At 41.7% G+C, this 21,400-nt stretch overlaps 1 protein-coding gene across 4 annotated transcripts in view; it reads left to right on the forward strand.

Moving 5' to 3' along the window:
* The first annotated feature begins 217 nt into the window (after window positions 1-217).
* SKI (SKI proto-oncogene) overlaps window positions 218-21,400 on the forward strand; it is a 119,182-nt gene continuing 97,999 nt past the window's right edge. Inside the window, exons 1-3 of one of the 4 annotated variants that reach the window (XM_074560279.1) lie at window positions 218-1,533; window positions 1,644-2,565; window positions 4,257-4,313. In XM_074560279.1, coding sequence (XP_074416380.1) covers window positions 1,654-2,565; window positions 4,257-4,313 — 969 coding nt within the window. In that variant the 5' untranslated portion in view covers window positions 218-1,533; window positions 1,644-1,653. Of the gene's footprint in view, window positions 2,566-4,256; window positions 4,314-21,400 lie in introns of all 4 variants that reach the window. The other 3 variants (XM_074560280.1, XM_074560282.1, XM_074560281.1) reach the window with 3 other exon arrangements.

Here is a 21,400-nt window from a genome sequence, read left to right on the forward strand (position 1 = left end):
TCTCCGGCTGCGCCGTGCGCGCGGGCCCTGCGGCTGCTGGCCGCGGAATCCCCCGTCGCGGTCCCGTTTGCCCCCGTTTGCGACAAACGCGGGTTTTTCTGGCCTGACCCCGCGTTACTGCGTCGGTGAGGGCTCGGGTAGCTCCCCCGCCGCCCGCACGCCTGTGTAGCGGTTGTGGCTCACGCCTCTTCCACGTGTTAAAGGCGCACAGGCGTCGCATGCGAGCGGGGTGTGTGGCATGTGTGTCCGGAGCAGGGGCCGCTTGTGTGGAGGGCGCGGGCCAGCTGGGTGCGCGGCCGAGGATGTGCTGCTTTCGGCCATAAATTGTCTTTGTATGCCTGCGATTTCTGCTCGGAGAGAGCAGGGCGTGTGCTCAAAGTTGAACTTAGCAGGTTTTGCGGCGGACAGGTTTTTTGTGGCGTGCTGGCACTTTGCGTGCGAGCGCGAGGCGGACGCGTTTTCGCCTGTTCCCTTTTTACCGCTGTCCAGAAAGAAAGCGGCGAGAGGAAAAAAAAAAAAAAAGGAAAAAAAAAAAAGAAAAAAAGCCCTCGCCCTACCGCCCCTCCTCGGCGGCGCGGCGGTCCGTGAACCCAGCAGTTTACCCCGGCTGCCGCCCGGGGCCGTGCTGCGCGCCGGCCTGTGCGGCAGCGCGGCGCGGAGCGGAGGGGGGAGGCGGCCGCTGTTCCTGGAAGAGCCCGGCCTGGGGAGTTGGTCACATTCTTGGCTGGGATTCAATGACTGAGGCAGACACCAACAAACAGAGGGGGGGAGGAGGAGGAGGAGGAGGAGGAGTGAGGGAGGCTGAGCCAGCCTGCATTAGCTCAGCTCTCAGGCACTCTCAGTCTCTGCTGGAAAGAGGAGCTGGGAGGATGTGCGCTCTGTTACCGCGGCTCCCCACGGCACGCCGAGAAGTCCGAGAGAAATAAGGGAAGAAAGGCGAACCGAGAGACGAGGAGTCCTCCCAGATCAAGCTGAGGGACCACGAGGGGGAAGGGAGCCTGCTTATCGCCCGTCCGAAGCCCCCGCGCCGTTTTGGAAGTGCCAGAGATTTGGGCCTTTTCCTTTTCTTCTGCGTTGTTCCCTTCCACAGACCAAGCTTTCTTCCTCCTCCTGCTTTTTACTTTCCTCCCCCGCGCCTTCCTTTCGGTGGATATGGACAGCAGGGTGATTACTGCAGAGAAGCAGCAGCCGCCAGAACATATTTGAGCCCCTGGTTCTCGGAGCGTGGCACAGACTTTTTGTATTTCTGTGGGTGGCGTGTGTGTGTGTGTGTGTGTGAGTGAGCGTGTGTGGTGGAGGTGTGGGAGGCGGGATTGGTTTGCCTGGGGGGTTGGCTGAGGGGGTGAGTGCTCGGATGAAGACCTCTTTTTGGCGTGACTCTGTGCTCCATCGGGGCAGCTTGGAGACTTGGAGGTTTTGAAATTGTAACGAATCAAGAGAAAGGCAAGAAGAGAGAGACACGCATACAAAAGGATTTATTTCCTATTCGTTAGTGGATTGTTAAACCTCAGTGGGAAGGAGAAAAAAACAAGGGTGGGTTGTTTTATTTTGTTCATAATTTTTTTTCTTAAAAAAATCCCTTAAGTGGATTTGTACCAGGGTGGAAGATAACTGGGGATTTTTGTTGTTTGTTTTGGGAATAGAAACTAAAAAATGGAGACTGTAAGTAGAAGCAGCTTCCAGCCTCATCCAGGACTGCAGAAGACCTTGGAACAGTTTCATCTGAGCTCTATGAGCTCCCTGGGTGGCCCTGCTGCTTTCTCAGCACGATGGGCACAGGAGATGTACAAGAAAGACAATGGCAAAGACCCAGCAGAACCTGTACTGCATCTGCCCCCTATCCAGCCTCCTCCGGTAATGCCTGGTCCCTTCTTCATGCCCTCGGACAGATCCACAGAGAGGTGCGAGACCATCCTGGAAGGGGAAACCATCTCCTGCTTCGTGGTGGGTGGAGAAAAGCGGCTTTGCTTGCCCCAGATCCTGAACTCGGTGCTCAGGGACTTCTCCCTGCAGCAGATTAATTCGGTGTGTGATGAGCTACACATTTACTGCTCCAGATGCACTGCTGACCAGCTGGAAATCCTCAAAGTCATGGGCATCCTGCCCTTCTCCGCTCCTTCCTGCGGGCTCATCACTAAAACTGATGCTGAGAGGCTTTGTAATGCCTTGCTTTATGGTGGCACCTATCCTCCCCACTGCAAGAAGGAATTCTCTAGCACAATTGAGCTGGAGCTTACAGAGAAGAGCTTCAAGGTGTATCATGAGTGCTTTGGGAAATGTAAGGGACTCTTGGTGCCAGAGCTTTACAGTAACCCCAGCGCAGCCTGCATCCAGTGCTTGGACTGCAGGCTTATGTACCCACCTCACAAATTTGTGGTCCACTCTCACAAATCTCTGGAAAACAGGACTTGCCACTGGGGCTTTGACTCTGCAAACTGGAGATCCTATATCCTCCTCAGCCAGGATTACACTGGGAAAGAGGAGAAAGCTAGACTGGGCCAGCTCTTAGATGAAATGAAAGAAAAATTTGACTATAACAACAAATACAAGAGGAAAGCCCCCAGGGTAAGTGATGCCTTTAATTTTAAAGGGGGTGAGGGGAGAAAAAGAAAAGGAATTTTCTATAATTTTGTTGACATCCATTGACATACCCGATTTGTTACCAGCTGCTTTTCCTTTGACTCATTTAGCAATCTAATTGTGTTCTTAATTCTCACCACGTGTGTGTTAATGTAGACGAGCAGTGTTTGAGATGGCACCTTTTTTTTTTTCTGATTGTGTTCTGAACATGGTAGTTGGAGTTTTAAGTTATATATGTGTGTTTGCATGTCTTACTGTACATGAAACCTGATCTTTGAAACCCATCACACTATCTCAGAGTTTAGCAGGAACTATGTGATTTTGGGTCTTTAAGAGCTTCAGTTAGGGGTCAAGACAAGGAAGAAGCCAGAAAAAAATAACAGTTACTGATCACTCCAGAAGCAAATATATATAATTTTCTGCTCGACTGCATGCTGCTAGGGATGGAGGTGGGGGCTAAATTGTCAAAATGCTTTCATTGGAATAAAATGTGGCTGCTAAGAAAAAATCCTGACAGTAATGCCGGTTACTGGTGTTCAGATTAAGTACGTGGAACGTGAATGGAGAGGTCCCTGCTTTTGGAGTATCCCAGTGGAGTCTGAATCTCCCCACCAGACAGGCTTTTGTATACTGGATTATGTATACATTCAGTAAATGAATCTGTCTAGGGCCAGCTGCAGCAGCTTCTTAAGGTATGCCATGCCGTGCTGAGCCAGACAGCTAAAGCACAATTTTTTTAGGTGTCTTTTGTTTTTCTTTCAGTCTGAGCCGCCTTTAGATCCCAGAATCCCTGGTGTGTGGGTGGGAGGCTGCCTTGGCATCTGGCACCAGTCCGGATCAATGGGCAGCAGTGCCACAAGGCCTTGAGGACTGGCTTACAGACACCAGGATGTCTGGCTCGCTGGCGATGGTGGGGTCGGCTGTGGGATGAGCAGTTCACTTCCTGCTCCTTCCCCTCACCCCGACCCCCCCCCCCCCAAGGTTAAAGCAAACTCTTGCCTACTGAGTTTTACACTGCAGATTTGTTGCTTGGATTCTGCCTCATCTGCCAGAGACTTCTGAACTTTTCTTTGGTTTTCATGTGTCTGGAGTGGAAGGGCAATGGCACAAGCCTCAAAAAGAGGAGCAACATTTAAAGCCCGCTGAGAACGTTCAGTAAAATTCTTAATTATCTCACCACATACCTGTTTAAAGGGGCAGACGCATAGTCAGACTTAAATAAAGCTTTTATTTATAAAAAACGCAACAAAAAAATCCAGACAAAACTCAGGGTTTTTAAAATATCCTGCACAAACAATGCGGTAATTCCTACAGCTAGCCTAAGAGGCCTAGTTAACCCGTTTGATTTGCCTCTGCATTTTTGGTGAAGGAGTAGAGTCTCACTCGTTGAAGTTCCAGTTTCTCTCCTGGTCTTGTGCTCAGCCCCCGTTTCAGTCCTTGTCCTCACCCCTCCTTTTCCTCCCGCTTGAGTGTCAAAACCGCTGTGACAAAGCTAGGCTGTAATGAGCCACATTATCTCCGTGGTTGGAGGTGGATGTGTTTTTAATGGCTTGTCTATTCTCTGTCAGTCATGTGCTAAGATGGAATGGTGGGGTAGATGTATATGAATGTCTGTGAGAGGAAAATACGGCTCTGAAAGTGGACGTGTTTTTCATGTTGGGAAATTAATTTTCTAGGGCATGCTTCGTTTGGGAAGCAAAATTAAGAAATCTCCACGTTCGTGCTCCAGAAAGGTACTGTGTCCCTAGCTCGGTCGTTTCCAGACTTTAATTAAAATGAATGTTAGTAGGGGTGTGCTTTCCTTTTCTTACAAGGCTTTTATGGCATTCTGTTCTGTTGTATGATTTGTCCAACACCCCAGGTGAGGTTGCAGGTGGAGAAAAAGAAAAGGATACTAAATCTTGGTTTTGCCTGACTTTTTTGGTGACCTTTTAATAGGTCCTATTTCAGAACATGGCAAGCAAGCACTTTTCCCCCAGACTCCAAAATCTGCTGCATGCAGCGCAGCACTTCTTGCGGAGTGAATTCAAGATACCTAATAGTGGACGCCAAAAATTATGTAAGGAAATCGTGGCTGTCTATTTCTCAGAAAACTTACCCAAAATTCCGTCATCCTAAAATTTTAAGTCTCCTGCATAGGTTCATTTGAGCAGGTGGCAAGGAGTTTGATAGGGAGGAACAGAGTGGTAAGTGTGTCCCCAGAGGATGGGATAGAGGAAAAAACGAATGCTTTTATCATGCATCCTGTGCAAAACTGGGCTTAAGTTTCAAGGCTTTTGAGCTGTCTTCAGGGCCCTCCTATTAATGTGGTGCAGTCTTGAGGAGACCCTGGCAGTGCTGGCAGAGTTTTGTACGCTTATCCTTCCTTTTCTGAAGCCTTTTTCCATTGGGTTTAGCCAACGGATATCATATGCTAAGGTCATTTGTGTTGTAGCAGTGTATGCAGATAATTACGGAGAGATTTAATCAGGCTCTAAGATTGGTAGACTGTGGCCAGGGGCAAGTAACATAGGAGTAAAGTTTAGATGCCTAGTAAGGAAATGAAAGGATGGTCCCATGTCTGCCTCTGTGTGTTTGTGTTAATTACTGTCAGTTTGTGTGGGTTTTGTGTGTCTGTTGGGCTCTATGTCTGTCTGTCTCTGGATGAAAGGGTGAAGCATATGTGTCTTTGTGGTGGTCTTCCTTTTTGATGTAGATCTCTGCATAGCTTTGTTCTGTTTTATACAGAGGTGTTGGTGTGTGTTGTGTGCTGTAATCTGCTGTGTCAGATATTTTTGTCTTCTGCTTTCAAGAATGGGCTTTTTATCAGTTTCCCAATTTATTTATTTATGTATGTGTGTGTACACATTGCTTTGTGTGTTGTGTTTTCGCTGGGGCTCTATTAGTATGTTGGTAGCATGGGGTGCATTTGATCACTTTCATGGTTGTTTAAGAAGCAGTGAGGTTTTTTTGACCTTTTTGTTTGTGTTCATGAGGTTTATGTGATGAGGTATGTAGATTTCTGCCAGCACAGCTCTGCCTTTTAAGGGTCTGACTTAAATGGAGGAGCTGGGTTGGCACAAGCCCCCTTTGCCGATTCAGCATACTGGCAAAACTGCCTTTTTTCCCCTCTTTTTTTTTTTCTTTTTTTCCCTCCTCTTTCCCTTTTTTCCTTTCATATGATTTTAGAGTGTTGCTACAAGGTATAGCTTTGCCTAGGTACTTCATTCCCAACTTATGTTTCTATACGCATCAGGTCTCCCTTGTGCCTATCTGTGTGTCTGTATTGAGAGGTGGATACATACGTGTAGATACACTGTCTCTCGGTCAGACTGGTTGGTTGAACAAGATGTTTGTTGCCTGGTCTTGCCACTTGCAGAAGAAGCTTTTGTCTAGGTCTGTGAAGTCAGCAAAGGATCCTAACCAAAACTGGAAGGAGTTATGACAGTTGGAGTCCCCACTAGAGCAGGAACCATGGAGGCCTCAGCTACTTCTCTTACTCTCTTCTACAGTTTTGATTTTTTATATCCTCCCTGTTCATCCTTGGATGAGTGATTGACCTCCCGTAAGGTTCTTCACCATCCTGCTACTTCCAAAACCTCTTTCTCTTCTTGAGCCATATGATACCTTCTCCATTTTCCTTTTGCTGCGTTTTCCACCTTGCTGCTCGTGGCAGGGTTTTTTTTCTGCTTTGTTTTCTCTCTGGTCTTTCAAAGTCTCCATGCACCAACACAGCTTTTACTTGAGTGGGTGTCCTGTTTCCCTACCTGTTTCTCATTTCATCCACCATTACTGGCATGGAGTACAACCATTACGTTCTGGGGTATTTTGAGAAGTTTAAAATGTGAATAATCTGACAGGGTTGCAAAATAGGGTCCTAGAAATCCATCATCAGTGCCAAAGCTTTTTTCTTGAGCTCAGCAGCTGGTGCATGTTGAGTGTTCACTTGCTGGGACAGATATGGCTTTGGTGTGTCTCTCGCGCTTGCTTTCCACTTCTGTGTGATTGACGGCTCTCTGGTTTCTTAACATCAGTATGCCTCCACTATGATAGAATTAGTTCAAAAAGCAGGCCTGAAGGCTTTGTTGGTTGCTATTTCCAGTAGAGGAGGGTGGGTTCAACTGTCTCTTTTGAACGCTTTTTTCTTTTTTAAACATTGAACCGAGCAACATTTGACAGCGCTTTCGTATTTCCTACCTGTGTGCCAGACGTGTACTTTTAGCAAAACTGTGTGTGATCAGACACTAAGAGAATAAGAGAGCTTTCCTTGCACACGTGTGAACACACCCACACACGCCAGCGCTGCAGTGTTCCCACGGTTCAAGTCCCAGCAGCACTTCTATGAAGTAGCTGGAAGCCAGAAGCAGCATTCTGGGTACTGACACACAAATGAGCACATAAGGCCTCCCACTTTATTTCACAATGCCTACCAACCCAGTGCTGCCACAACATGCAGCTTTCTCAGCTGGAGTAAGGTTTAGCCAGGTCAAGTGTGCAGCCAAATCAAAGAACAAAAATTGCTGAAAGTGAAATAGCGCAGTACCGACTGAGCTGTAGGGTAGCTGTGGACTTTTAGGTGCTGTGCTGCACTTTATGACCACCTGAAATGCTGCAGTAGTAGAGCTAGAATGGGTATCTTTCTGTATCCTAAAGTCCTGCTTCATCGCAGTAGTAATCTTCTTTATTTGTTCATAGTATATATCCTACGGTAGGTATAGCAGAGAGATTCTGATTTTATTCACAGGCGATGGTGTTCAGACCACTAGATGAATTTATTCTTTTTGGTACAAACCAACTTGATAAACGTCCTGGAAAATTCTGCCTGAGAACTGAGGGTTCAGTTGCTTTTCCATGGAGCAATGAACTCATTTGTTCTCTTACCTGATGTTCAGGAATTATATTAGAGATTCTCCAGTAAAAATTAGGAAGTCCCTAAAACAAAAATGTTGAAGTCTTGAGGCAGTAGTTTAGTTCACAAAAAAAAGTTGAACTTCAAAAATGATACCACGCTTAAACAAAATGCTGTGTACCTGAGGAGATGTCAGCATTTAAGCAGACATCAGCATTTTTTCCTAAGCGTGCAAACAGTTTTACAGATGTTGTAGATCAAGAACAAAGAAGCAGGTACGTGCATGTGTGTTAGTCAAAGAATATGCTGCAAATAATGATCTAATGATGTTGAGTCAACTGTGGCACTGTGTTGCCCCAGAATAGTTCCTAAGTTCCTGAATTCAGTCCTCTTGAATTAGGGAGGGCATTATATGCAATCTCTTCTTTTGAAAATCACTGCCTAAAATATTTAAACATCTGCCTCTCCCTTCATTGTCTGGGCTGTCTCACCTCTCCATTGCTCTGGTTTCGGGCTTGGGCGTATGTTCTGCCCAAACAGTAGCATGCTTTGAAGATGCATGTAAACACAGTTTATTTTTTGGATGTGTTGGGAGCCTCACACCTGGTCTCGCTGCCAGGGTATGAACACAGCTATCGCTCGCTTGAGCTGACTGACCAATGAGGGTGTGTTTTCACTTGCTGAGAGGCGCGTTTAGATCGGTGTTGTAAAAGCATCTGGAGGCGTCTGTATGAGGCTGCTCAGAGCATGTCTAGACAACGCAGTGGTTAAAATTCTGGCAGCCACTTGTACCTTATCTACACCTTCCTTGATTCTCAGCGCTGCTAGAACAGGGGGAACTTTGGGGCTACATCAAGGTGGTTGGGCCCAAGCGAGATATGGGCATCTAAAGAGATGCATTGTCCATTCTTATTGAAAATTCCTGTTATTTTCATCTGCTAGCAAAGTTATTTTCCCAAAGTTAAGGGTTTTGAATGGTACTGACTACAGTAAGGAGTGGGCTGGCTGGCTGGTGATAACCGATGATTGGAACTCATGTTGCTGGCTTAGCTGGCCAAACTGCTTTGCCATCGCGCAAAGAATTGTGTCTCAATGGGTGCAGTGATTTAGACAGAAAAGATTTTAATTCTGACATGTATGGTTTCTGTTTGTTTTTGTTTTTTTCTATTAAAAAAAGTGAATTTTGAACTTGACACTAACTCTTATTTAGAGGGAACTGTCATGGAGCAGTTACGCTAAATCCAACAGGGGGTTCTTGGAAAGAAATTAGAGCTTACACAAAAGTAACTTAAACTGAATCGTAGCGAATATATCGATAGAGTACTGTCAATTACTAGGCTAATCTATTTTAGCTGAGTGGCCATAGAGCACTTAATCCAAATTGATCTTCACATACAGGAAGCATTACTTTAAAATGTAGTAATATAGTGTGGTTTTGTTTTAAATTTGTCTTAGATTTGTCAATTATAGTATGTGTGTTAATGATACATTTTATTAGATAATACGTAATTTGTTTGCATATGTTTTCTGAATCTGGGTAATACACACTAGTAAATCTGCACCATTTTTAAAATGCTATTCCACTCTCACAGTCAGTATGCGTTCTTGGAAAATAACTACAGAGAAGCAAGTTTGCTCTGACAAGATGTGCTCTGGTCCTTTACCTTCCTCATTTACACATTATGTAGCCGTGTATGTCTTTTACATTTCATTGTCAGTGTGGAGATTATTACTAAAATCACCTGTTCCCATATCTTCTGGAACATACGAGGTTAATTTGAAGGTTTGGGGCTTTGGGGCTAGTTCTACAGTTCTCACTCAAGCAATCAGCTGGCATAGAGTAATTGGAACCAGTTCACCCGCAAACCACAGCAGACTTGTATATGTATCAGACTTCTTCCTGTGTGTTGACTGGCAGCACTTGCAGCCATAGAATAGAGGGATGGATTCCGAACCAGAATATACCGGTGCTGAGACAAAGTAGCTTCACTGAGTTTGTGGCCTTACCTGGCATATATAGGCCTGTGCTAAAGCAGAGAGCAGAACACGTAGTTCTGCTACTGCAGTGTTTTCATTTTGCTCATTAATGGGATTTTGGTTTCATTGACACTTGATGGTACTCTGATCCTGATGGATCTTACTGAATGAGGCGATGGTTTCTGCAACTGGGAGCTGGTCTGGCTTCAGGCTGAAGGGATTTTGTCTGCTGGTCGCCACGTGCGAGATTGGGTTTTAAGGTTGCAGTAGATATCTAACGGTGGAATTTTTTTGTTCCTGTATTTCAGATTTGTCAGGTTTTATTTTTTAATTTTTTTTTTAATTGATGAGGAAACATGTCTAAAGCTGGGATGAGGGCCAGCCTTTTTTTCTGATGCAAATTCAAGGACCATAAACTTGGCCTCAAAATTGTATCAGGTGCAGGTGCAGTTCTTTGAGTGGGCCCGTCTTGTTGGTATTGGGCAATCCTGCTGGCTCATGGAGATTGGCCCCTCTGCACTGAGCTAGTTATTTTGCTTTGACTTTGGCTTCGGTGAAGTAACAAAAACACTGATACAAAATTCAAGCTCTGATCCTGTCAGTGTTTCCTGGACAGAGAGCTCTTCTGGAAGCCAATGGGAATTCCCATGTGTGGAGCATTTATCGTTGGCTCCATCTATGGTTCGGTTGCTATCACATAAAATTGGGCTTCTCCAAGCAGCAGATGCATATTAAAACAACCTGATAAGCTGCATAGTTATATGTTCTGTTAGATGGGACAAGTCCTGCCACCCTTACTCATGTTAAGTACTCTACTTGTTTTAACAGTCTTATTTAAAATGTCAGGGAAAACGTACATGAGGATAGACATTGTGCATATATGTAAAAATTGCAGCATCATTCTGTATACTGGAGATAAACAGGAAAGGAGCTAATCAATAACTTGGTTTCTGGCTTTGTTGTTTATTGATTTATGTACGGTTACCTTTGTACATGCTTTGTAGAAAATGTGACTTTCATGTTCGGTTTTTGGGTGTTTGGGTTTTTTTGGGGATTTTTGTTTGTTTTTTTTTTTTAAATTGAAGCTGTTTCTGTTTTGGTATGAGAATCAGTTGCACTGAAAGCACAAAAATTGCTTAAACTTTAAGGATTAAAAGACAGTAACAACATTAACAAAATAAGATACAGCCTAGTGCTTGTTTCTTGCTACGGAAGATGTCAGTGATGTATTCAGAAGACATGTACCCCTGTGCTTTGTTCTTCACCCTCTGCTCAGTCAATGGTATCATTTTGTAGAATAAGGTCATTGACTTGGATTGCTTCTTGGTTTCTCAACCCTTTTCACCAGCCAGTTTGTGTAATGTCTGTCTGAAACATTGAGTAAGGGCATTGAAATAGCAGACAGGATATCAAGTGTTAGGAAGTCTGGGTTAAGTATAACAGACAGTTCTGGCCGGTGAAAGGGGAGCAGCCCCTTGAGCTTGGTTACAGTCCCGTCTCTGTGGAAACAGCGGGCTCTGGTCTTCGCATCCTTGTTAGCGCTTTTCCTCTCTGTTCTCTCCACACCCGTATAATTAATTGTGTGTGGGTGCACCTCTTTTCTAGAGATGTGTCTTCCTTGTTTCTTAGTGGCACGGAATTGTATGTAATAATGTCTCTTTCTAAGGATTACATAAGTTTAAGATGATTTCTCCACTGGGAGAATTATGCAAGTTTAAACTGAAATGTATTTAGAAAGCTTTTATGTGTGTGTTTTCTGACTCGCAATGCAGAGGGTGATTTATTTGCATCCTTAATTGGACAACATCTGTTAGGGTTGGAAGAAAAACCATTTCATATCTTTTCACTGTCACAGCCTGCATTTTTATAAGTCCTCTACCCCCTTTCCTTCCTGCATTACCTGTGTTACAGGCTCCGATTCTTCACGCCCAAGTAGAATCAGCCAAGCACTGGAGTTGGGCACCCTTCTGGCCAGGGGGCTGCGGAATTTGTAATGCATATCTGCATTAGTGTCATGTGCCAGTGGTACTGTTAAAATCAGCAATAATACCACCTGTTTTCTTTAAATCTTTAGATGTGTTTTCCTTTTATAAGACTTTGTTGCCTTTATTATCATTAAACAGAAGGTAATGACGGTGAGCTTTCCCAATTCTGGCAGTGAAGAAAAAGTGTCCAAAATATTTCTGTAATGCTGCTCTTAGTAATCTTTGACCATTTAGTAAAAACTTTCCTGCTGCTTTTCAGCAAAATTAAGCTGCATTGTGTCAGTTAACACGGGAGAAGAAAGCGACCGCAGTCAAGTGCGTTTATTGAACTTGAAGAGGCCAAAGTAACTTCTTGCTTAAATGTGAACTTCTGCGTGAGGCTATTTGTGTGTCTGTATCCTGCAGTCTCAAATCTGGCAGCTGACCTAAGCACACAACCCTTATTGATTTCAGTGGGGGAGCTGCACAGATCTGAAGAGCCGTCCGTGCAGGTCAGATGGCAGAAATGGGATCGTGATAGTAATTTTATTTCTATTATTATGTAATACTGGGGTGCTGTGTATCTTGGACTGCATATGTAATGCTTGTAGGTGCTGTTTCCAGCATCTAGCTAACAAAACTAATTCTGCTGAGTATTAAAAAATACAGGTTGCGTGGGGAACCTGCTGCTTACTAGAACAGAGATTGTAGTAGTACCAATTATAAGCAGTGAATTACTTTAAATAATTAAAAAGCCCTCTGTAAGTGTTAAATTTCTCTAGGTCCTATATTTTTTGACAAGTATCTTTCAAAAAAACAAACCAAAAATCCTCAAGATTGTTCACGTTTACGTATTTATAGCAGTAAAATAAGTTTTATAGCTTTTATACAGAGTAATGAGCTAGAAAGGCAGAAAATAAACAATATTAAGGCTACAGCATGGTCTGGTTTCAGAACCTTCATTGAAGTAACAGATTTCAGATTTACACTCTTGTTATTAAGAATTTCTCATTAAATTATACGTTAAGCATGCTTTTCTAAAGTGCCATCATTCCACAGATGAAAAATTTATCTGAGTTGAAAGATAATGGAGTGTCATTCAAGAAAAAGGAAAAATAAAAAAAGAATTTGCCATTCTTAACTCCCCACTAGCAGTTTCAGTTTATTCAGTGGGTGTGAATTATCTCACCCATGCTGGTATGGTTTAGAAATATTCCTTTGAAATAAATGTATTTAGAGTGGTGCAGAGCTGCTGTGAGAAGTAAGTCGGATTCAAAAGAGTACAGACTGCAGCATTAGGTCCATTATTGATATTTCTTTGTTCCCATTCATTCACTAATAAGAAACATGCCATAGAATGAATCCTTGCGCTAATATATTCAAAGATTTAGTTTGGCTTTTTGCCTTTTTCTTTTTTTTGCCACAACTGTGTAGTTTTTTGCAGAACTGGTGAAGCCAAGTAATCTTTGGACCATATTCAGCAGTAGATAGTGATACAAGTGGTGAAGTGGTGTAAAGTGCCCGATTCAGTGGATATGCGGAACTACTATTCAAAGGCTTTGGCCCTCACAGCATAGTAAATGGGGAGTTCCTTTTCGTAGAACTTAATTTCTAGAAACGTATTTATGCAAAAATCTTTTTTTATAGTGGATTCATTGATCCTTCTTTAGCCCTGTTGATTTTAGAGCAAATATTGTGTGTGTAACATTACTAAATTCTGAAGGGAAAAAAATTGTATTTTTATTATTATATAATTTTATATTTTAGTTTATATATTTTTTCTTTTTTTTCTTTGCATTAACACAATTTTATATATTAAAATTAGTGATTTGGAGGGAGAAAGGCGTAGAGGGAGTTGGTAGTGCTGTAACTACTATTTGCTGGTATTTACCGTATGAGTTGTATCATTATTTATAGCATTGTTTAACTTTTCCATGTGTCTTTTAAGTAAATTTTGTCTTCTTGCACTTTTTTTAACAATTAACCTAGCTGTGATGGGGCTTGAATGAATATCATCTGCACACCTGTTTAATATTAAAGATCAGGCATTCAGTGCTTTGTGGCTTTAGCTTGAAATTCAAGTTGCTTTGAGTCATCCCTTTCGTCTTTTGTTTGGGTGGAAAAAAGGAGTGGCAGTAAACGGCCTGCAGCTAAGAAATGAAAGAGTTGAATTAGGTTTTAGAAATGTTAGTCTTGGCATTTGGGACATTTGCATTTGTACAGATCTTCACGCTTCGCTTTATTTTGAGTTTAGCAGTTCAGTGCTCAGGATGAAAAATGTTACATATCTTTTCCCAGTTAGGTGACACACACACACTACTCTGGAAGAGTTGGAAGGAGCAGGAGTATGAGCTGCGGCTTCACATTTCGACCAGATTACTGGCAATAGCGGCCTATGGATTATTGCCCCACCTGTAGTTTCTGTGCTGTCGTGCACAACTGACTCAGATTTTTTTTCTGACAGCAGCTTCTAATTCTGTAAACTAGAGGATGGTCCACTCTTTAAAAACCAAAATGAGTCAATGAGACAGAACTTGCTAAGGCGGAGTTGCAGTGTTCCCCTTGTTTCACTTGACTTTGGTTTAGTTGGTAAAGCTTCATGAGTTCAAGTGTAGCTATAGGAGAAGCCAAACCAGCCCGAAGCGGGGGAACAGTATGTGGGGAAGTTCAACAGCAGGAATATCTTCCCTGGCATCATTGCTGAGTATTGTCTAAGCAACCATAGCTGGTCTTACGTTACTAGTGAATTGCTTTAGTGTGTAGAGTTATATCCATATATTTATAGATGCGTAGATGAGGTTTAACGTTTACCATTATAGAAAAGAGATAATATTTTAAATGACTCTGTGGTCTAGACCTTGAGGGTCTTTAATCAGTTTATTTTTCCTGGTATGCAGTAAGAATAATCCCCTTGACATCATGCAAACCATGCCGGGAACTGATTCAGGTAAATGGAAGAAATAGGGGCTTCTTTGAAAAAGACCCTGAAGTATAGTCATAATTGGACCTAATGCCGTGCTTTAATTCAGGGGAGGTCGTTGAGGCAACGGTTTGCTCTGTGATTTGACTTCAGTGAGGTCAATGGACTTGGTCCAAGTTTATCAAAATGTGTCTTATAGTGGAAATCGCTTGTCATAGCTTCTGGTTACAATCTGAGGGTCAAATTCTGATGAGATTTTACAAGTGAAAATTTAGAGTAATTCATGGGATTTCAGTGGAGGTTGTATTTTCAGAAGTCTATTTCTACATTTAAATTCTATTCTTACAAATTTACATGCAAATTCATAATTTAGGTTTCTAAAAATTTATCACATTTGCCCTCATTAGCTGGACTAATTTATTGGTGCATTTTTCTTTTATTATAACTTGATTTTATTTCAGTAGATTCACACTAATGAAACTTCATGTATCTTTTTGTTTCTAAGAGGGATGTTCATTCATGTTCTCCTTAAAGAACAGCTGGATCCCATCTTGACAGATGTGAAAACCTTTTCATTGAAGTTGCGGTATTTTTTTGTGTTTTTTTTTTTTTCCTTGAAAAAAATCTCTTTTATTAATTAGACCCCCCTCCCTTTTGAACTTTTACTTCCCGAGTCAAAATCGTAGTCCCCTGTGTCATCAGAATAAATTGCTGTAGACAGTTTGGATGTCGAAAGTGAGCATTAGGTCTCAGGGAGAAGAAAAATGGACACACATGGATCCTGTTTCAAACAAATTTCTTAACTAAGAAAAGGTTGCTTGATTTTTGTTTCCATTTTAAAAACAGAAACAAATTTTGCTTTAGATTATAATTGCAAAGTAACAGTTGAGTTGCTTCAAATTCACCCCACTAAATCTACCTCAGTAATCATGTAAAAGATTCTCCAAACTGGCTTTCTGTAATTTCTGTTCTGGCAGGGGAGAACTGTAGTCCTGTGGGTTATTTTACTGTAGGGCCAAAACTGAATTGCTACCCTGGAAAAACTTTTTAAACGATTGGCATGGCAGATCCATGTCCTAAAGTAGTAATTCGCAGAAGTAAGTTGGTAATTACCAGCTCAGTTTCTCCTCTTCCTGCTGTTTTGGACACACTGGTAGCTCTTTTTTTTTTTTTTTTTTTTTGGTCGTGTTTTTGTTGTTTGGTTTGGTGTTTTGTGTTTTGTTTTTTTTTTTTTTTTTTTTTTTCCTTCCAAGCTCCTTCTGTAGGCTCCTTGCCCGGGTGCATCTTGGGATTTCCCTTTTGCTGAATGAGCTGCTTGTTTGAGAGGGAGGAAGTAAGGTCCCTTCTGGATTCGGAGGGAATGGGGGTGGAGGGTGGGGAAATGTCCTGTTTCATATGCAAAGCACACTGAACTGCAAAAAAAAAAAAAAAACCCCACATGAAAACCTTTTAACAAAACCATCCATGTCACAGGCTGGCAGAGCAGCTGCTGGCTTTGTTAGGGAGAATATTAACGTTTCAAAGACTTACAGAACCTTTTAAAAATGAGATAAAGGATGGATTTTTATATTGTTTTCAAGATACAAGTTGAGGTATAAATAAAATCTCTTTATCGATATCTGTGAATGGAACGTGCTGTCAATTGATGTGACATCAACTTCCACAACAGAATCATGAGCTCAGTGAGATAACGTTGTTACAATCTACTCTCTTCTCAGGTTTGAAGGTAAAAATGGCACTGATTCTTCAGTTGCTCACGTCAGTTACTAGCTGTGTGTCATTTGATTGCAGTGAAGTTTTTCTTTCTTGGTCTAATAAGTGATCTGGCAAAAGAAAAAAAAAAAGAAGCTTTTCTGATCTTAACATAATGTTGCTTCAGCTGGGAGCAGTAAAATGTGCAATGAATGAGGAGTCCGGTATTGATTCTTTTTTTTTGCATCAGTGATTGTTCATCAAGAATCAGATGGGAAAGTTTCTGTAACACTCAAAAGTCTGGAGGGCAGCTACACTTGACTCGTCTGCAGTCCTCGTTCTCTTTCCCGGTCAGGTCAGCGGTTTAAGGTAAAAAACCAACCAACCAAAAACCCAAACCCTTGTTTGTATAGGTCTCATTAAAGATACCTTAATAGTGATTAGTGTTAAATCCTGTTTAATTTATAGTGCAGATGCAGCCCCCCAGCTCTTCCCATTTTATTATGCAGTCTTAGTTATCAAAGCAAATACTAATGCAGAGCATTGTACTGGCTTAAGGCTGCAGCGTCTCTGGTGTAGTTGATGGTGGTGTGGAAGTGGTATCAGCAGCATCTCTGTCAGCACAAACAATGTGAGGCTGACCCTGTGGCCATTCCTGTTGCTGTTCGTAAGATTGTACATATTATAAGATGCGATTGTTTCCATTCCTGGAATAAATGGGGCTGCTGTTAGATTAAAAAGTTTGTTATTGGATTATTGGTATAAGAAGCCTCACTTGAAAAAGCAGGCTATTAAAAGGAGCAGCTCATAGAACTGGCCTTTCTTTTCAGGATATTTTACAAGTAGTAAACTTGATGGCGATCTCATGTAATCTTGTTTGAGTAATGGTGCAACTCTAGGCATCAGAAGTGTTCTGATGTTTTTAGTGGTGACTGCATATAAAATCCTTTTGCCCCGAGATAAATAAGCTAAATATCTTTCGCATTGTTTCTGTTTTCCTAATTTAGAAGATCAGAAATGATAGAAGTTGATAATGTAATAATAATAACACTTTTCAACTGCTAAAGTGTCTCTGTCACACAAGACCAGCGTTCGGAGATAGAAGGAAGTGCTCTACTGCAGGCCTAGCAGATTTCTGGTTTGTATGCCAAACTCATTTTCTTGCACAACATTTTCAAATGCTGTAGAATCTCATCTTTTAAAAGAGGAAGTGTGTTAGCATCGTTTCTGCAGTGGTAGCCTTCCAAATATGAGCAGGTATTAACTTTTGCTGTAGCATCTGCCCGCATCTGTTAAGCAGTCTGAAACAATGAGGCCATTTTATATTGTGGGGAGGTTTGTTCTTGACTCTGAATCCTTATCCACTTAAATAAAAAAATCATAATCTGACATCTTTAGAGCAGGGCTTTTGACAGACTAGTTTCATCCTGCACACTTTATGTCATTTATGAACAATGTAGCTGGCAGATAATTGCACGTTTTCCTTGACTCTAGTTCATCTTAGAGTCAAAGGGGTTTTTTCTGCTACAGGTCTGAGAGTTTTCTCAAACCTTTCTTTAAATTCATGCTAAGTTTAGTGGCAGAGGGGAGCAGACATTGATACTTTTTCTCCTACAGTTACTGAAATGAAGGTGTTTGGTTTTTTTAAAGCAGAAATAGATTCTCTTGGACGTAAACCCATTTTTGAGAGTAGCTGAGAGCTGTATGTATAAGCAGGCAGTAGTGATCACAGGTTACAGTAGGGGAGTAGTTAGCATGGATATAAAATGTGCTGGAGTTCTGAATATTACTATTGGAATAGCAACTGGTTGGAATCAGTTATGTTCTAATGTTCTTCACAGAAAAATGTTGAAAATCTCAGTTTAAAATTTCTCTTTCATTCAGAAACTGCCATTGCTTTTTCTTACTACCCATAGTTTATTTTACTTAGCTTCCTTCTGCACAAGGAAACACTTGTGCAATGCCCAAGCCATTCCCATTCCTCACTGAATGATATGCAAATCTAGTCAATTAAGCAGGGGGGATTTAATTAGCAGTTTAAGTTCATGTGTGAAGTGTCTTGCCTTAATTACTTAACAGTTTTGTTGCAAATTTGCTAAGGTTTTTTTTTCCCACAGAACTATCAAAACTGTGATTTTTTTTTTATTTTTTTTTTTTTTTTTTGTGTAACATTTTCAAGTACTGGGTATTGCCCCATGCGCTTGACCTTTGTACTGCTTCTGTGCATGTGTGTCCCTCTATTTATAAAGCTTTTTTCAAAGCTGTGGGGACAAAGCAAAACTATGTTTATTGTCTCAGGGTAGAACAGTATATTAAAAAAGAAAAAAATAAGGACTTTTGTACTTAAAATTTGGAGTGAAGTGCCATTTATTTGTCGTTCTCTGTAGCTAGATGACACCATTATAGTAATATGTGTGTAACGGCCTAATACGGTTGTCAGGCATTGTATTAAATGGTTGCTTTTATTTCATATTCTGCCTGGACAAGTTGCTTTTCTACCTCTCTGCAGAATGTCAGCGTTTTGCTGTATCAGTGGGGTTGCAGTGATACAAGTAACTTAAGTATTAATACAAACAAGGATACTTTCCTGCTTGCGTAAAACGTGATGGTTTTTTGTTTCACACCTTCTCATTTGAAATATCTGAGCATGTGAGAGTGGCACCATTTAATTCTGTGATACTCAGGCGGCTTTCCCTGCCATTCTGATTTGTGTATCAGGATGGTGGTGTCTTGTGGCCTTGTGTTTGGTTTCTTAAAAACGTTAAGGGTGGGAAAATGTGCTGCGGAACGATGTGGTATCACACATTACTGTGTCACCACTCGTGACTTATATATACATCAAGACTGTACGACAGATTATTGATTGTTGTAGCTTCATGTTTTATTACTTCTCAGTTTTATATTGACAGTTGCTTTGTATTCTTGAACTGATAACCAAAACGAGGGACTATTTTTGAGAAAATATTTTGTTCAAAAGGCCTAGTCTATTTTTTAGGTGGGGAAATCACAAGAAAAATACTTCGAGTTCAAAGGGATCCCTCCATAGTCTGGACCAGGACCATCTGATTTAAAACATCTAGACTCCAGCTAGATGTTGGTTCTTCTGTTCCTCTCTTTCTCTCTTTAATTCCCCCCTTTCCCTGCCCCCAGTATGAGAAACGCTGGGAATGGTAGAATAAAGGCAAAAGCCTAGGAGACAGAGGAAACAAGATTAATTTCTATAAATTCCTCCCTTAATAACCCCAAATTGCATTTGAATATATCCCAGGACAGACAGGAGTATGCGACCCTCTCTTCCTCTGGCTCAGCACAGCAGATGGTCTAGCTACTGAGATTCCTGGCACTTTGCAATTTTTCATATAACTGGGTGCAGTTCTGCTGTTTTGATACTCATTTTCATCAACAAATAATATTTATCCCTATGATAGCAGATATATCAAAGGCAGATAGGAATTGCAAAGCAAAGTTTATTGTCTGTTGTCATTTGGGCACACTGGCTCTGGAGAGGAACCTGGCTCACTTTCATGCACTCAGCTTGTAGGTATTTCTCTCTTCCTCGCTCCCCGCCTCCTTTCCTGAAGCTGCCAAATACCGGGATGCCACTACAAATGCACGCGAACAAACAGGAGTGATAACTCATGAAAGGTCTGCAGGGTGTTTAGCCATGAAGCACCATGCTATAATGCAGCATTTGGGTTGGAAGGTGCTGGTTTGGTACAAAGAGCTTCCCCTGACCTCCCAGCTGCGTTATTTTAAATGTTGCACTTTGCATGAAGGTTCAGAGAAACAGCCACCTCCTCTGTCTTTTAAAGTATCTCTAGGCAGCACTCAGGTGATAAGTGACGGGGTTTAAGAATTTGGATACTCTGCTTACATTGTATGCTGACGTTATATATGCAAATCTGCCCTTGTTAAGCAGAAACAAAGCTTGCTCCTTGGAGCGACTGTAGCATGCAATCAGTGATCCTGTGGTTCGTTAAAGGACTCCATTCTCATTCCGGTCAACCACTGCTCGTTTCTGCAATTTGAAGACGACACAGTAGGAATACTCAGGAAGTCGGGGAAGAAGAGTGTTGCGTGTCAGGGTGCTGAGCAGGGTCTGCCTGAATGAACGCTCAGGAGTCCATCTGGTGCTGTATGGCTTCACCAGTAGTTTCTTAGGATGAAAGATAGCGTGGCTTTTATGGTAGAAGGGTTTTTATTGCGGCCTGGCTCCATTGCTGTCGGACTGAGCTGTCGTGAACTCTTATATGTTGAAAAGCCTTTCTCTGATGGACTGAACGTGTCCATCTGTTTGTGTCTCATAGCACTATGCTGCTTGGGATTCCTTTTACTGCTTGTCGGCTCCCATTTGGGATGGGTGCACATGGGCATGCACATGCATGGGAGAAAGGCTGGGGAGGAACAAGAACATTTGCACTTACAGTTCACGGCACCACGCGTTTACAGGTATTATCCAGTGGTTGTTTTAAAGGTTGTGTTCTTTAGGATCTGACGTAAGTTTTTGATTTTTCCATCAGTACAGTTAGAAATTTGGCTGATCTGTCTTGCACAACACACAAACTGCCTTTAACTTCACTGTGTAGTTGAACAGTGTAGTAGTGACATCCTCAGTGTAAAGCTTTTAGACTTGAAAATGGTGTTTCTACCAACAAGGAGTTTGAGACACATGGATAAGAAAGTACTGCATTACTTCTAGTGACTAGTTCTTGCATCTGTGCATCTTGTAGAGTATAGATTTTAAATAATTTAATGCACAGATTACAGTCTGCAGTAGCACTGTTGTTAGAATCACTTTAGTCAGCAGACATCCAGTCTGGGCAAAAGGCTGGGAAGCTCATGTTTCCTTCAGGTCCTTTGATTAAAGGATCCTGATTGAAGATTTATTGCAGCACCATATGATGGGAAATTCATCCTATTAATAATTCTTTTTATGAAAAGAGAAGAAAAACCTCTAAATCAGAACTCCTCATTTTGTATAACTGCTTTTTGTAAATTGCTTTTGTGAAACAAAGCTATATTAGAAAGAAAGGAAAAAAACCCTAAACCCTATATTTTTGCACTTAGGATTTCAGTCCTTGCTGTATCTGCACCACCCCAACCCCAAATACTGGTGGAAATGTCAAAGAATATTGTAATACAAAGTACTTCTCACTTTCCAGAGTTGCAGTACCTTTTATTTGATCCTGTTGAGGTCTTGCCTGCTAATCGCAATGTAAGGGGATCAAGAAAGGAAAAGTTCAACAAAAAACCACAGAGTCAACTGACCTGTTTGGTTTCCAAATAGAAGTGTAAATGCTGTGATTCAGAATTTTCATCTTACTTTTAAATATCATAACAATTTTGAAAAGTCAATAATAAATAATATCCACCTTTTAACTGGATGTGTTCATTCCTTCATTTTTTCTGTGTTTTTCCAAGCTAGATTGTGAAGGCACT

Source organism: Larus michahellis, chromosome 16 (assembly GCF_964199755.1).
Source record: "Larus michahellis chromosome 16, bLarMic1.1, whole genome shotgun sequence".
Lineage (NCBI taxonomy): Eukaryota > Metazoa > Chordata > Aves > Charadriiformes > Laridae > Larus > Larus michahellis.